This window comes from Lethenteron reissneri, chromosome 21, assembly GCF_015708825.2.
Source record: "Lethenteron reissneri isolate LAM-NWPU_2019-01 chromosome 21, ASM1570882v1, whole genome shotgun sequence".
Lineage (NCBI taxonomy): Eukaryota > Metazoa > Chordata > Hyperoartia > Petromyzontiformes > Petromyzontidae > Lethenteron > Lethenteron reissneri.
In genome coordinates, this window is record NC_083799.1 from 2,083,279 (window position 1) to 2,100,898 (window position 17,620).

General features: G+C 43.6%; 1 protein-coding gene across 2 annotated transcripts; it reads right to left on the reverse strand.

The window, feature by feature from the left end:
* Positions 1 to 260: 260 nt before the first annotated feature.
* Positions 261 to 12,813, reverse strand: LOC133345026 (NXPE family member 2-like). Of its 2 annotated transcripts, XM_061555391.1 has the most exons (6): positions 12,559 to 12,813; positions 11,140 to 11,260; positions 7,596 to 8,284; positions 5,338 to 5,396; positions 1,147 to 1,365; positions 261 to 946 (listed from the first exon to the last, which is right to left on the reverse strand). In XM_061555391.1, exons 2-6 carry the CDS (start codon positions 11,218 to 11,220, stop codon positions 393 to 395), a joined length of 1,602 nt encoding a protein of 533 aa, XP_061411375.1. In that variant the 5' UTR covers positions 11,221 to 11,260; positions 12,559 to 12,813; the 3' UTR covers positions 261 to 392. The 2 variants fall into 2 exon arrangements, with proteins under 2 accessions (XP_061411375.1, XP_061411376.1); XM_061555392.1 differs by lacking the exons at positions 5,338 to 5,396; positions 7,596 to 8,284; positions 11,140 to 11,260; positions 12,559 to 12,813 and having other exon boundaries at positions 1,147 to 5,326.
* Positions 12,814 to 17,620: the final 4,807 nt, after the last annotated feature.

The window sequence follows — 17,620 nt, forward strand, 5'->3', positions numbered from 1 at the left end:
TTCTTGGTTCTTTCGGTAAAGTCACGTAGAAGGAAAATAATAAAAATAAAACATAAAAAACTATTATTTTATTATTAAGGAAAATAATAAAATAATAAAAATGAACCATTAAAATAATTGTTTTAGGATGTTTATTTTTAATACTTTATTATTTTCTTTAATAATAAAATAAAAAATATTAAATAATAAAGTAATAAAAATGAACCATAATAAAATATTTATTTTATTATGCTTTATTTTTATTATTTTATTATTTTCCTTCTACGTGACTTTACCGAAAGAACCAAGAAGATGAATCCCTGCAGTCACGAAAGCTTTAAATCGAAATGTTTACATTATGTTCTACTTTCAATACGATGCACCATTGCATACTCATGCCAATGCTGCAACTATTAAACTGTAGCGACATACTCTGAGCAGACAAATGATAAAAATAGATCCAGTTCGACTTTAAGTATGTTGTTATTTGGGTGAATTTTCTTAGAATTAAGTACGGCGGTCACATCCCAAGCATCAACAAATGCGACGTCCATTAGGTGAAACACCTCCAACAGGATTTGATTAATCTTAAATGTGCTCCAGTTATTGAATATTTCTATGGCACCGTTTTCTCTCACGTTGGCTAATTTAACGATGACCTTCGTTTCAGGGCTTCGGATCAATAGTTTTTGCACTGCCGCTTTAATGTTGTGCATTCTCTTTTGAAACACATCCAGAGGGAAGGGCGTGAAATGAGCGCCTAGGGAGATTGCTACGACCGTGTCGCCCCCACCGGTGATGTTGTCAATTCGAGTCGCAACGTATTTGAGGTCTTCTGGATAAGTGTTTGCCGACGCTATAAATGGGTAGCTGTGACAAAACCATTGCCACGTGATGTCATTGCTTTCATTTACAGCAATTTTTGGTTGATGCTTTCCGGGTTTGTGATTATCTAAAGGTTTCAGATCTGGGAGAGAAACAGCACACGCACGTTTTCAAATTATACTCTTGCATCAGTAAATTGTGATGTAGCGCCATTGCCCTCAATGTATTGCTCCAATTGAATCTTTATAACGTCTAATTATCTGATGACAATCATAATAGCAACCACTGATAATGAACTACGTGGAATTATTAAACAATTGAATGAAGTAAGTGTGCTCTTACCTTTAACAAAACGGACGATATATTCCCACCATTGTCGTATAGTGGAGTCACCAAGGAGAAACACCCGTTTTCCTTTCAAGCAGTTCATAACGGACGTCTCCGATTCAAAATGGATATTCTTGCAATTGGAGGAATGCCATACATTTTTTAAGAAATAGCCACTTGGCAGTGGATTTCCTAATCCCGTGATACATTTTTGTAAATTGTTTCCAAATGAACCTGTAAAAAAAACTAATTGATAATCATTTCAAGATCTTTGGAGTCCAATGAGTTATGTATATTTTGTAAGAGGGTATTGCCATACGATTAAATTACATAAAATATAAAAGCACAACACAATTACCGAGATTCTAGATTTGAAGTTTTCGTTTCCCCCCCCACCCTCCTCAGCTATATAATCCCTTGTCAGAGCCATCTCTTTGGCATACCTCAGCAACTGTTTTCGCTGTTGTTGTCCCCACCTAATGACGGACGCTTGTGTTGCGCCCGAAACGTCGTGATTTAATTTAGTTATTTTTAAAAAAATGTATAATTACCGAGATATGTCATAAAAATCCATAATTATGAGAAACAGCAGTCAAAAGCGGGATACACGGTAACATATAAACTAAAGTTTTCACAAGTAATTTTCATTTGCAACATATAGGCGAAGTGTCATTCGGCCATAATATGCCATTGTAATTTCTCGACAAGACCCCAGCATGCTTAAGGAACATCTGCCACATGTTACAACATGACAAGTGCTTCGCAAGAAAACTCTGCATAAAACGTCGTCCCTAAAATTGAACGTCATACTCTAGTTGAATATATTGAATGTATTCTGTGTTGATGTGATGCCCATTCGATGCTTTGTTGTTAAAATGTATCCCGAAATTATGAAACTGAGACTTGCCTCATCCTCATCATTGTTACTGGGCGTGTTCATCCAGGAAGGCCTCACTGAATCTCGAGACCTCTTCAGCAGGGTAGTGCTTTATTCACATAATTGTTTTTGTATTGAATCTCATATATTCACTTCTTGTTTTGACTCTACCGCATTAGTGCAGTGCTGGTGACATGGCACAGCATTAGCACTTTCACCGCTTGTTTCAGAGGTTTACGGTTCAAATCCAGCGGCGATCCTGGCTATTACTGCGGCTGTATTAACCATAAAAATTTGGGCCGTCTGTTCTACAGTGGATGTTTGTGATCCAGTGACGTCATTTGCAAGAGAAGGTCACTGCGTGCTGGCGTCATGTCGTCTTTGGGCCAGACCATATATTGGTACCACCCAAGGTGGCAAAACTTCAATGGTGCCATTTTATTTGTTACACCAACGGAAGTAAAATAATACATAATAACCTTTCCAATGAGCAGCTGTAAAAAATGTCTCGCAGGAAACCTGTTTTTGCACCTATCGCAATCATGTCTATTTGCCCGGACGTTACAAATAAAACATTCTAACACCTCTGCTGTATGCACAAAATGGATGTTTGTCCCCAAGGCATGTATTTCATACATATTCTTGCATTTAGTCACGCTTGTTCTTCCATTTAAGTGACTTAGTTAAGTCTGGAATAGATTGGCGCTATCTGTTTTCCTTCTGTTTCTAGCAGATTGTTTGCTCATGATCATTTACTGGCAGGTGAGGCAAGTACTGGTGATTCTGTATTATTTCTGTTCAGTAAAGATATCCAAAGTTCTAACTTTACCCTCAATGTATTGTTAAAAGTACATGTTAAGATTATTAGTCAAGGCCAGGTACTACAGGCAAAAATGATTATTTTTGTTCAGTTTGTCAATTTTTATGTATTTTTTTATTTTCCATATATTGTAAAATCATGAAAACTCACTATTTATATTTTAGAAATAGTTCGATTTTACGATTTTATACAAACTTTGCCAAGCAAACAAAGCCTTAAATTAGCGTTTTCTTGCATCTTTCATCGCAATTTGTCTCCGCATTTAAAAAAATAACCTAGTTGAATTGCATATCATTGAAAAGCTTATTCTCTGCAGCCCAGTACGAATCTGCTATGAATCAGTCAAACAATGAGCTGTTCCTCTTCATCAGGATGGAGCTTTTTGGCAATCTTCAAGCGATGACAATGACTGATCTCATTTGAGACGAATTGCTTCAATGAACTCCCTAGGCATTGTCCAAGTCAAGGAATCAACCAAGAAGCTCATAAGGCGAAAGCTGGAGAGTGCGTTTGCTGGAGCCTTGCACATTTTCCCTGATGGGAAAGGAAAATTCCTCCTCTATCAAGATAACCTGTCCATGAGGGAACTTGCCAAAGAAAATCAGTCTCTCAAAAGAGAGCTACAGACCCTCAAAATGTTACAGCCAAAGCAGCCATCAAATTGAGAGATGACATCAAGAGTCAAGATGTTCCTCAAGCCTGGCCGCCTGAAGTCAAACCAGAAGCAGACTGTCCTACCATTCCACAGTCGCTCATTGTCTTCCTGTGCTATCTACTCACAGGTGCTAATGATCCTGATCATGCACCTCATAGAGTTCAGCGGCTTCTGCTATCATTTGGCCATGACATAGTTTATGCAGTGACATGTGGAAAGACCAAGCCTTCCAGGCACATTGGTCTGCCATTCAGTGTCAAGTCATTGTCAGGGAATGTAGAGCTGATAAACATCCTCAACCAACTTGGTCACAGTGTGTCCTATTCAAAGACAGAAGAGATCGACACTGCCCTGTGTCTTAAGAAACTCTCATCATCAGGGAATGGCATTGCCCTACCAGCTAACATACATCCTGGTATGTTCACAACTTTAGCCTGGGACAATATCGATCGTCTTGAGAAACCGTCAGTGGTGAGGGAACATCTCACAGAGTCAATGGGATTGCTGTGCAAGCAAAGCCAGTCAACCCAGTTCCTGTCCAACCCACTTGCCAAAACAAAGCAGAGAAGCATTAATGCACCCCCGCCAATGTTACCAACTTACAACGCTGGACAACGGGTGGGGCCATCACAAAGCAAAAGTGCAGATGCCGATACTGTAGCCAATACTCAGCTAGCCAGAGAGAAGAACCTTATTTGGGTCCTAGCACGCATGTCACAACAAGAAGACCAGTCAATCAACAGCTGGACAGGCTTTAACATCCTGACTCGAGGTGAGATGATGGTCATCCCCGACAATGTAGGCTATCTGCCTACCATCAATGCTCCAGCGACACAAATGTCTACTGACAACGAGGTGCTTAACCAGTCACTGAGCGTCATGCAGTACTTAAGCCTGACAAAGATTGTCTGCGTATTTGACCAAGCCCTGTATGCAAAGGCATACAGCAGTGTAGTGCTTCCGTGTGGCGCCTCGTGATACTGTGTGGCACTGCACTATGCCATCCGAGTAACACAGTACACAAAGCCGGTGGTGACAGACGGAGCCATCCCTGGGGAATTGCGAATCGGGGCGACCGCCCTGGGCCCCACGCTTTGACGTCACGGTGTCAGTCGTAATAGTTCTTGGTTGCGTTTGAAGGCGTGGTGGGGGGGGGGCATAGTGGGATTTCCCCCGGGCCCCGCACCTCTCTATAGACGGCCCTGGTGACGTACCAACAATATAACAACGACAATTCCTATATAACAGTGGTTACTGCAACTCTCCCTTTGAAAATACAATGAATCTCAAGTGAGCCACAAGCAATATAACACAATGGGTATGTCCGTGAACAGCGCATGTTATCTAGTTTAATAGGGGAGCGTGTATATACATCTAATTTCCCACTAAATTAATGTATCAATCACCAAAGCCATGGTGCATGTGTAATGTAGGACTCCTGAGACAGTAACTGTCGAGGCACCTTCTTTATTTATATTACTCGTACTCACACTACACGACTTACTGAGCCCATAACGTAACGTTGACCGTCAAGCTCGACGGCGCGAACTGACTGGATAGCTGCCTGACTATCCAGCAGTGGCGACGTCGGGTGATGACGAGGCCGACTTCCACGGTGAGACGACCCTGATTCCCACTTACAGCCCCGAGCTCCCTTTTATGCTTTCAGCGGGGCCTGGCCCTGCCCTGGCCACGCCCCCCTTCTTGAACGTTCTAGCTGGATCTGGGAGCTCAAAGATGGATCCCTTCCATGACCCTTGCCCCAGTTTTTCTCCTTGGGTGGGTACACTCGCAATTGCTACTTCTGACCGCCATTCGGCACTGCTACACTACACATGCATGCATAGCACTCACCATTTCTTGGAGCAACACTGATTTTGTATGGGCATCGTATTGGCGCCCACATGTTATATCTGTAATATAAATTGGCAATTAGTTGTGTTTAAATAATCGTGCCATATGCAAACAATCATTTAGGTCAAACTTACCGAAATGTTGAATTATCAAGATAGACATTTAGATTCAAAACACAGCTACAAAATCAAACATAGATTGTATAAGTAGTATATTTTATTCTACTCATTGAGTCTCATTATTCTTTGTTAGCAAAGTCCTGCCACGTTTTTTGTTATATAAGGGGTAATGATTGCTATGTATAATCCCAGTTTTCAAATTCGGCAAATTTGGACCATGACGCCGACACACAATGACCTACTCATTTTGAATAACGTCAGAGAATATATAACTTCCACTGTGAAACATCCACTGTGACGCGGCGTATTCATATGGTCAATGCAACCGCAGTATTAATCAGGGTGGACGCTGGATTTGAGCCATGAACATTTGCAACAAGCTGCGAACGAAATACCGCTAGGACATATCACTGTAACCATAATAGATAAATTATGCATACTGTGCATTGTTTTAACTAGGGTGGAAGGGTGGTGCAGTGGCAATGATTGTGCCTAATATCCATAAGGTCCTGGGTACGATTCCCGACTAGGGTGCCTCTCTACGTGGCGATTGTATGTTTTGCCCCTGTTATGCAGTTCTTAAGGGATAGAGCTTCACAAAAGAATATAAAAAATATCCATTATTTTTTTTATACTACTTCTGCAACACCATTGAATTTAACTTTACAGAATAATATGGAGTAAAGATTTTAGAGGCTGAATATTAAATAGTTTAATGTCAAAATGGGGGCAATATGCTAAGTGAACACGCAGTAAACGTGATGAATAATATCATCACATTGCATAACACTTTCTTAAGGGCTTTCACTGCTGGATGAAGGTCTTCTCATGCCGTGTTGCTCATTAGGATTTTTGACCAAACTACACCAAGACGACTTCACTTGCTACTGTAATTAGCTGTGGCTGACAATCAAATTTATGTCAGTTTAACACATAGGCTTTCGCGACCAATATAATCCATAAGAGTTTTTTGGGTTAGATCGCGTAACGTGTCGTTAAAACCCACCACCACCCGACACAGCCAACTAGTAAGGGTTGTCACATAAACAGAACATGCCAATTCATCACTAGTACAGCACACCGGTGTGTTGGAGAGCCAAGCCACAACATTTACTAGTAATTACAACTAGCTTCATCAGGCGACATCCAGATTTGTGGAGAAGTATAACTGTTTCGTTCCTTATATAGAGGCGTAGATGTGATGACTACGCTTTTGCGCTCTTGCGCAAATTGAGGGGGGGGGGATTACTGAGTCAACGTACATTATGCATGTGCATTATCTTGTCCTTCCTGTCTATTGTGTGTATTAAAATAGCCGTAGCAACAGTAATCCCTATTGAAGTATGCTGCCCTTTATAGGCATGCATTTAAATAATGTATTATTTGATTATTTGCTTCTACACATCACTAAGGCGGTAGCTATCCAAACGGTTAAATAATTTGTATTTCTTTCAATTTCGATAGATTCTCTAATTAGTCTTGGCCAGTAGTAGCTAATTTTTCACGGAACTTCAACATGATCAAAATCAATTGAGTGTCCTTGTTGTCACGCGTGTTCTGCGACTGCTGACAGTTGCATTTGGGAGAATTTAATATTTATCTGATGTTCCTTTAGTCTCGTGCTGATCATTCGTCCTGTTTGCCCAACATAACATTTCCACACGTGCAGTTAATCCTGTACACACCTTCTGTTGATAGCTTCTACAGATAACTGGAATATAATTGACACAATTACACAGCAATCAGCTGATAATGTATGTAACATAACTAACACGACCAAAATTAACAAATTTGCTAGACTGACTAACAAACAATTTTCAACTGAAAATGAACATTTTCTAAACAAAACGGTTATCAACATGACTAACGTTGAATTATCCAGCGCTATGGTAAGACTTCTCCACAAATCTGACTCTCGCCTGATGAAGTTGTAATTACTGGCGAAACGTCGTACTCAAATAGTAAATGTTGTGGCTTGGCTCTCCAACACACCGGTGTGCTGTACTAGTGACGAATTTGCATGTTCTGGTTACGTGACAACCCTTACTAGTTGGCTGTGTCAGATATACGCGATCTAACCCAAAAAACCTCTTATGGGCAAAATTATGTCCCTTGGTTCATGGTAAAATATGTGCTTACCTCTTGAATAAAGTAGTTTGCTCTTGACTAAGTATATGTTTATACTTGTTGTATGATTTGATAGCTAGAAGAGCTGAACAAGGAAGCTTACTTGGCTTTTCACACTTCCATGGTTCATTCAAATGCGTGTCCGTATAATCACAGACCTGCTTCGTTGTGTTGAGAAAAGTGTGGCATGAGGTTACTTCTCTTGACTTCCCACTGACAAAAGTCCCCAGGAAAGCGACTTTATCTGGAATGGTTTCTCGGACTCTGTCCAGCACGCTCACGGCCTCACTGGAGTGCACGAGCGTGAAGGCCAGCCTGCTGTCTCCTGGCCAGAAGAGCGTGAACCTCACATCGTACACACCATTGCCAAGGTCAGTCACCACGCCAGAAGACGCAGCCCCAAGGCGTGGGCTGAAAATCCGAGCGAGGAGGAAATCCCCACCGTAGAGCTTCCTTCTGTTGCCATAGTCATACATTGCCACCTCAACATGGAGTGTGTCTCCAACGGTGTGACGTTCTCCTCCGTTTAGTATTGTGATTCGACTGTTCTTGGCAGATGTAGAACAAGTGAGATTTGTTGAAATCCATCGTGCTTGTTTTGTTGTGAGAGAGACATAAGTTCTTGTTTTTTCGGGGGCAAATGGTAATTCATCATTTTGGTAATGAAGTTTTGGCGGAAAATATTTAATGATCCGTGTTACCTGAAAGAAAGAATGGGTAAGTTAACTTAAAAAAAACTGCAAAATAGATGATTTGATGATTATTTTAACCAAGTCATACATACCCACTTCAATTATATAGTTTATTTTATTATAAAAATTATTAATTCGCATGATTTTTCGATTCTTTATAGATGGAGAGAAATGGCATTACATGGCATTGTATTGCAATGTGGGGTAAAAGGTTGTTAATTTTTTTAAATCTCAAAGTGCGCACACGTGGCTTGTCTTTTGATCTGCAGACTCCCAGCAGCAGGTGCCTCTCTTGAGGAGGGTGCCACTCTGCACCTCAACCTGATCATGGCTGATGACATCATTATGTCAGCTCCAGGACAAATAAGGCCTTTTGAACCACGTCGGGCTCTGACCCCACTCAACATAAAAGTGTTTGTGTTATTGTAATTTTGGGAAAAAATGGTTTCTAATTTGCGTAGTTGTGTAGTGACTGACTCAGAGATACGAAGAGTAGGAGGCACTCTGTTTATTAACACGGCCTGACAGTAACACTTAGTAACTACGGTTCCAAGTCAGGACAGCTGTTAGACTATCAGACTGGCGACGCCAAGATGGTGAAGATGGAGACGACGGTGAAGACTCCAGCAGCACGACGGGATCACACTCCAGACAACAGCCCCGAGGTCCCCTCCCGGGGCCCCTCTTATACTGTCAGCGTGGCCTGGCTCCGCCCCCGGCCACGCCCCCTTCTGGAACCTACTAGCGGGTTCTCGATGTGCCTTTTCCGCGACCTTTCCCCGAGATCTCTCCCTGGTCTACCACGTGACCTGCTGTCAGTCAGGGCTGCTGTAAGCTGCAGTTCCCCTTCCCTGCCAGCAGCCAGCGCTATGCTGCTACGTGACCGATGCTATGTCACTACAGTTGTACCAATTTATTATTGTTATTCGTCAACAGAATAGGGGCCGTCCATAAATGACGTCACACGATTTTGGACGATTTTTGACCCCCCCCCCCCCTCGTCACACGGCGTCACAAAAAGTCAGACCCCCCTCAAATATGACATCACAAAGCTCTGCCTCCCCCCCCCCCCCAAAAAAAAACAGGCTTCAAATCGCTTTACACTATTGTCATTGTAGTGCGTATTTAATGTGGCGCTGCACTCTGATGTTGTAGGAGAAAACATTCATTGAAAAGTCTTTAATTAAGTAGAACGTGTTGTCTATATTTATTTAAAGTTGCGCATTTTAATGTGACGTCACATTTCTCAACCCCCCCCTCGTCACACATCATCACAAATGTTTGACCCCCCCCCCCCCTAGGTGCGTTACGTCATTTATGGACGGCCCCATAACAAAATGTAATATTATTCTATAAACTGTTAGGAATGTATCAATACGTAACTACCAGTTGGACATCATATATTGTTTGAGAAGACGATTAATACATTTGCATCCAATGTAATTTAATGCATACCAGCTATATTTGGAGGGACTGCAATACATTTAGATGCACACCCTGTGTTATTCAGCAATTTGCGAAGCACAACCAGATGCTACTTTAAACGATTAAACTATTATATTTTATTTTACCAGGTAAGGCCCACTGAGCTATATAAACATTTTTCAGAAGCGACCTGGCCACAAATGATAGCTCCACGAAGTGGTTTATCGTGTGGAAATTTATAGCAGCCAAAAGACTCTAATCGCATATTTTTAAATTTGGAGGGGAAAACCAGGGGAACTAGAGAAAAATCCACGTGACCACGGGCAGAGAGAATATGCAAACTCCAAATATACAGGCGTACGGGTCGGGATCGAACCCACAACCTCCTGCCATACCACGCAAGGGATTTAACATCTCGCCACCGCAGCACCTCGTGCTGACGCGGAGACGCTGAGGAACGTGGAACGAGGCAAATCTGTAGACTTCTCTCGAGACGTATTTCATACCCAAAGCGGGAACATATCAATGAAGTCAGGTGAGTTAATCATGGTAATGACTCTGAAGTTAATTATGATTACAATAGGACAACAATTGGGGGGGGGGGGACATACGCCGAGGCTCGATAGCATCCAGTCATGCTCAATTCAACTTCACAGAGTAAATGTGACTACTACACCACAACTTTCACGTGATAAAAATAGTTGTCAAAATAATCGATCTTAGTGTGTATGTACAGCAGTCATCGAACTAACCAAATGTTTGGTCTGTCCACTTCTATTTGATGTTTGTACTTATAAGTGTGGCATAAAACCAGCGTGAAGTATGTATGGTCACATAACCAACACGGTGTGGAGAGGCCTTCTCCTCGCCCAGTAATGGATTGGCAAGGGACTATTCATTGCATTACATTGTTACGGTAATGTACTCTTATAAACACGTTACAGGCGACCCCCCGCACCTACGACCTAAGTTGTTCCTCGAAGACGGTCGCAAGTCCAACCCTCGTTTCCCATAGATCGAGTTCACAAAGATGCGCACACTCGTCGCCTGATGGCGCCAATCGACTCGGTGTCGATAGCAGTCGTTAGGTTAGTCGTAGATAGAGTTTTGGTCGTTACTGTGGCGGTCTTATTTACTATAAGAAAGGGTCGTAAAAGCGATGGATTGCAAGTCGTGACGTCCGAAGTCGGGAGTCACCTGTGTACAATTGCCCTATAGGTTCATCGCAACGAACACTCGTGGTATGCACGTTATCTGTTAAACTGCGTCCTTCCCCCGCACCTCCGATTAGCAGAGTTGGCTACGTACGGTGTGAAAGTTCAACATACTGTCCATGCATTCGTGTACCTCGTTTAAGGAATTATGTGAGGGTTCTTTTTCAGCTTGCACAATTCCACCCGCCATAGGAAGTCACTGCTTCTGGCGTTTGAATAACTTACCTTAAAGTCGTGAGTGGTAAGAAATATGAGTAGCACAAGTAAACTTGTGACAAAAACTGTTCTATGTGTATTAGAAAACATCTTTTTGTTTGTTCACAAAGTGCTTTGGCTTCCACTTTTTCTGAAAAGAAAAAGAAAGATGCGTGTTTTAAACACTGCAAGACAGTGCAGTATATACTATTCTTGGACATTAGGGTTGTATTTTAACAGAAGGTATATGTTACTCGAATAAGCATTGCAGATATTGCTGATAATAGCAATAATCATGGAACGATTCAAAGCAATCCAGTTTACATTCCATGTTTAACACGTGTGAACGTTGAATAGCTTCATGTATGCAGCATGCTACTTAACGCAGGATCTCTTCTCAGTGTAAGACGCTAATTAACATCACGGAGATGGATTAACACAGGCAATATTCACTCTCAACCCATGTGAATTAACTCTACCAATATTCACTCTCAAACCATGTTAATTAACTCTACCAATATTCACTCTCAAACCATGTTAATTAACTCTACCAATAGTCACTCTCAAACCATGTTAATTAACTCTACCAATATTGACTCTCAAACAATGTTCATTAACTCTACCAATATTCACTCTCAAACCATGTTAATTAACTCGACCAATATTCACTCTCAACCGATGTGGATTAAGTCGACCAATATTCACTCACAACTTCTGCAGGTTTGGTTGCCATGAAGACCCACACGGTGGAGAATGGCCGCACAGAGACTTTGCTTGCCCTGTGTCTGAAACCTGTTCAGTAAGACCTACTGATGGAGATATTCTGGGTTGCTTTTTAAGCCGCGCTCAGGGCCTGGCTTCGTCGGGAGGAACAGCGCAAGGGAAGGATAACATTTGCAGAGATTTTGGGATCTTATTTCAGATTATTTAATGAAGTCGATTACTCTGCCGATTATCGGTTCGAAGGCTGATGCGATGGTGTAGTGACATCTGGCCAGCGGGCAAGGAGGGAGTCGACAGCACGGAAACTTTGAAGTCGATATTGCCACATAAAATACAGATTGATGAACTAATCATATAATCCACTGAAACGATCACTGGTTCATGACTTTTGGATAGAAGAGCAGTTTACCGGTTACCATTTCACAGCCCTTTACTAAAAACCACCTCACTATGGCACAAGAACCCTCTTCTGTAAATGGTCCCAAGCTGAGTCCTATCGTTATATAGACATGTTCTTTTTCGTATATTCTAATTTCGTAATAAGGGCATGGTTTAACGATTTTTTTCTTCAAAACAATCTCGCTTGTTCTACATCTGTCAAGGAAAGCGTATTAAACGCAAATCAAACACTCAGTTCAATGGTTCTACATACTCCGGTACAATTTGTTTCATACCTTCGTTAACATCGTATATAGTAAACATGTACATAGAAAGAAATCCACTTACCGTTCAGAAGTTGTATTCTTCTTATTGTTATGAAAGTTAACTCGTTTTACTCCAGAGCTAAATAAGATAATGTTTAAAGCGAACGATTTTCACCAACACGTCAACCGTTGTGAGCACTAACATTGGCACATACGCGGAAAACGTAAAGCAATCAGCACAATGTCACGAAAACCTGTACACGATTCGCTCTGCTCCAATGGAAATCACGTTACATAACAGATTTCAACCGTCCGCAGCCACCTTTGACACGCACATTTATTGTGTACTCTAAACTCTAAATAGGGTGCGCAGGGTGTGGGTTAAGTTGACCCAGTTAACATTTATGAGTGTTAGGATTGTTAAAATCGGGGCGGGGGGGGGGAGTTTTATTGCCGGTAACGACATTGCAAACTTCAGTAAAACACAGCTTCTGTTTGTATGCGCGTACAATAATGTCTAACAATAAGCATAATGTACTACATTATTTTCATAACCCTCTACCACCCGACAAGATTGTCACGTTTACAAATATATGTATTCGTGCCAATATACTGATCAAATTATCTATATATATAAAATCGCGAATCTGTCTGTCTGTCTGTGTGTGTGTCTGTGTATTGGACCATACGCAGTTTCATTGGACGGCGGTTGCCCCTGGCAACGGGTAGCGACGCCTTCGCCGCTTTCATTGGACGGCGGTTGCCCCTGGCAACGGGTAGCGACGCCTTTGCCGCGGGGTGGACGCCATTTTTAATTCCCGTTAAAAATAGGCGCACGCATTAACACGCGACTCTGAGGTAAATTCATCAAAGTTTCACGTCCTCTTCACTCCCCCCCCCCACCACACTGTGTGCAATTACTATTATAGGGTCGGTAGATTATAAAATTATAGCGATTAGACAGTATTATTGTAGCGCGGGGGGGGGGGGGGGGGGAACGGCACCCGTACCCAGCGTCAGCCGGGTGGGAAAATCAGGCGAGGCCGGAGGCTCTGCACGGTGCTAGGCCTCGACACCCACCACGCGACTCTGAGGTAAATTCATCAAAGTTTCACGTCCTCTAGAGAGTGGTGAGGGACGGAGAGTGGTGAGGGAGGGAGAGTGTATTAACATTGCCACTGGGGAGACAAAGGCGGCCGGGCGTGAGTGGTGAGGGAGGGAGAGTGCTGAGGGAGGGAGAGTGGTGAGGGAGGGAGAGTGGTGAGGGAGGGAGAGTGGTGAGGGAGGGACTCAGCCTCAAAACGAGTAACTGGTGTGGCTTATTAACATCGCCACTGGGGAGACAAAGGCGGCCGGGCGTGGTGGATACAAGTCCCGGGCGAAGCCAGGTAGTACAGCTAGTGATCAATAAATATATTTGCCAGTGGGATGGGAATTTTTATTTTCAAGTGATCAAAAGTCTAAAGCGACCATGAGTTATATTGATCAAACTCTAATCAAAACATAGACCACGTATAAATGCTATCTCTGTAAACGTGACAGTCGTACCGAGTCGTGGATGGTTCACAAAATATTGTTTTTATCGTAAACGTACAACCCCGTGTGTGTGTGTGTCTTTGTGCTTGTCATCATAGACGTGTTTTAATTGGGAGTGGCAGTGTAGTGGTTAGCGCGCTGCGAGCCCGGCGTCCAGAGTTCGATTCCCGCTCAGGGCATCACCAGTGACGAATATCTCAACCGGTCCGGAGCCTCTCCGAGGTCGACTCAACTTCAAATGAGTACCGAGTGCGGTGTGTAAACATCGTCATTCGGGAGACAAAGGCGACCGGGCGTGTTGCTAGCCCACCCACCCTCTCTTGTGTCGTGCCGGCCGGCCTTCATAGGTACTCGCTAAGGGGCCATCCATAAATGACGTCACGCGATTTTGGTCGATTTTTGATCGCCCCCCCTCAAATATGACGTCACAAAGCTCTGCCACCCCCCTCCCAAAAAAGAAAACATGCTTATAATCGCTTTAAACTATTGTCATTGCAGTGCGTATTTAATGTGGCGCTGCACTCTGATGTTGTAGGAGAAAACATTCATTAAATAGTCTATTTAATTAATTAGAACGTGTTGTCTATGTTTATTTAAAGTTGCGCATTTTGATGTGACGTTACATTTCTCAACCCCCCCCCCCCTTCGTCACACATCGTTACAAATGTCTGACCCCCCCCCCCCCGAGGTGCGTGACGTCATTTATGGACGGCCCCTAATAGCACTTGCCCCCAACAATCTGTAAATGGTTAGCGCACTCGACCTTTTCAATCCAGAGGTCTCGGTTGGATTCAGTCTCCACGGGACAAGCGCATTAAGCTTCCCGACCTCTGTCCACCCAGCAGTAGACACCAATGATGATTAACACATTCCTCCTGTGGAGGGAGCTGGTAGCAGAGCCGGCCCTAGACCTTTGGGGCCCTAAGCAAAATTTGGTTGGAGGCCCCTTTGATGTATGATTTTACTGGTAGGAACCTAAGTGGACCAGCCTACAATAGATTAGATAGCTTTTAATTAAAACATTTTAATTAATAAGGCTTTCCTGGCTAAACAAGTGTAACATTCCCTTATAATTCCTGAGATAGCTTTTAATTAAAACTTTTAAATTAAAATTTAACTCACAGCGCCCTAAAGCCTACAGCTAGGCCTAAAGCCTCGAACTACGCCTCAAACTCTCCCTTCGTATCGTACCCCTGCGTGTGTGCAAGGGAGTTAATGTTTTACAATGTTACATTCCCTGATGCTTTTAAATAGAAACATTTAAATTTAAAGCTTTTACATAAATAAAAAAACATTTACATTTCAAATTAACTCACGGCGACCTAAAGCCTACAGCTAGGCCTAAAGCCTAGAACTAGGCCTCAAACTCTCCCTTCGTATCGTACCCCCGCGTGTGTGAAAGGGAGTTAATGTTTAACAATGTTACATTCCCTGATGTTTTTAAATAGAAACATTTACATTTAAAGCTTTTACATAAATAATTAAAACATTTAAATTAAAATTAACTCACAGCGGCCTAACGCCTACAGCTAGGCCTAAAGCCTAGAACTAGGCCTCACACTCTCCCTTCGTATCGTCCGATTCGGAGTAGCAACATCGCCCCCTACTGCAAACACTTGGCAGGACCCTACAAAAACCTTTAGACTCAGTGGGGCTTTCCTGGCTAAACAAGTGTAATAATACATTATGTTTATATTCTTTGGTTATTCGTTCCTACCAGCCCACCCCGCAGGGTCCTGTTTTTCACCCACTAGCTAGCAGTGACTCTAGGGGGCCCTCTGCTGGCCACGGGGCCCTTTGCCATTGCAAGGGTCGCTTAGTGGCTGGGCCGGCTCTGGCTGGTAGGAACGTTGGGTTGCTCGGTCAATGGTCAGGGTCAACGGCGGCGTGGTGTATTCCGCAAATATGCCCAACTGTGAGGGCGGGCACAAGCCGGCGTGAGTAGGTTAAACGTTGAGTTTCATAAGGGCACCACGGGGTGACCAACCCCTCCCCACCAAGCCCCAACCCTCCCACCCCCACCCAGCCCCTCCCCACCCAGCCCCTCCCCACCCTCCCCATCCAGCCCCTCCCCACCCTCCCCTCCCCACCCAGCCCCTCCCTCCCCACCCAGCCCCTCCCTGCACGACGGACGGACGGACACAATAATCCCCTGTGGGCTGGTGTAACCAGGAGGTTCCTACCAGTATTATTCCACCGCTATAGTCGATGCGCAGCGTTCGTGTGGTTGATGCAAAGTGTGGGTAGGCCCGCTTCTTTCAACACGCCTGGCCATCGTGGAGGAGTATAGAACAGATGCCCTCTAGATCTCCCTCTAGTAGAGGACGCAGGCGAGCTATTGCAGGGCGGCGCCTTTGACGCGTTATCTGCAATACTTACGTAACGTGCGCACTTCAGATAACGTGCGGGGGATTGACGTGACCAGCACTCATCTGCTGTCAAACAAAGACACCCGACTATTACAGTCACACGAGGTACCATCCTCATCTTTACAGCTCAGTGTTAAAGTCCAAGATATGAATTACCAGACGTATCGACCTTGAGGATTCTGAAGATACAATGTTTGTTCCCGACACCTCAGGGAACCGGATTGAAGTGATGATTGTCTCTGGTGGCTCATTGTTTCATTAACATTTGAGGCCGCGTATAGTATTTGTAGACAGCTGTATGTAAAAAAGGAATACTATCGTTCTAATAATAATTCCCTGCTTCCCGTAAACGGCGCATTGAGATCTCTGGATGAAAATGCACCTTACAAATAGAACATAGTCGTGACATTGATCGTCACTGCCGGATCGTGCTTGGGGAGGTGATAGATCGTTCGGGTACTTCGCGGAACTGGACTGGGGTCGTGAGGCTGAGCCACGAGACGTGCGTGGGGAGGAGGAGGGGGGCGCGATTCTGTTCGTGTCCACTCCGGGGGGCCGCCGACTCCGCTTGCTGGGTGGATCCAGGCCGTGCCAAGCCGACCATGGGGCATCCCCTACTGACCGCCCAAAGGGGTGACAGCCGTCAAGTCGAAGGCTCGTTCGAGACAAACTTGCGGCTGCGAAAGCTTCCAGCAGAAAAAGCACGACGTTTTGCTTGCACACCGAGACGCATTGCTTTTGCTGGTTCGGGGCTGGCATCTAAGTTTGGGCCAGTGACAGAGTAAATGTGCTTACTGCCTTGCAAGGCTGCTGTCGGTATAAGTGTGGTTATCTGCGAACGTTTGCGTGATTAGTTCAATACATGCTTTATTGGTTCTCGTTACACACAAGTAAACGAGTGTAACGCGATTATTTCACACACACGCACCCCGCCCACCACCAACAACAGCCGCAGTTCGCCACTAAGTGGTGGTGACGAAGACCCCGGCGCCTGTTAGGCAAGGTGCACTTTTAATGTGCACATTGCCCAACACGCAGACGCTGCGTCATAAGCAAACAAATAACATGTGGCGTAAAACCAACACCTGCAACTTAAAAAAAAATTACAAGATGCACTTTGCATTTTCACATCATGACTTAAAGCTTTCGTGACTGCAGGAATTAATATTCTTTCGGTAAAGTCACGTAGATATGTTCAAAGAATATAACAAAACAATTACAAATTGTTATTTTTTGTTA

Bases quoted from the DNA above. Each gene is read 5' to 3' on its own strand.
- LOC133345026 (XM_061555391.1), bottom strand. From the start codon at position 11,220: ATGTTTTCTAATACACATAGAACAGTTTTTGTCACAAGTTTACTTGTG. The intron at 1,366-5,337 runs GTGAGTGCTATG...TTTTTTTTACAG, and splicing joins CAGTGTTGCTCCAAGAAATG to GTTCATTTGGAAACAATTTA. The intron at 947-1,146 runs GTAAGAGCACAC...TTTCTCTCCCAG, and splicing joins TATCGTCCGTTTTGTTAAAG to ATCTGAAACCTTTAGATAAT.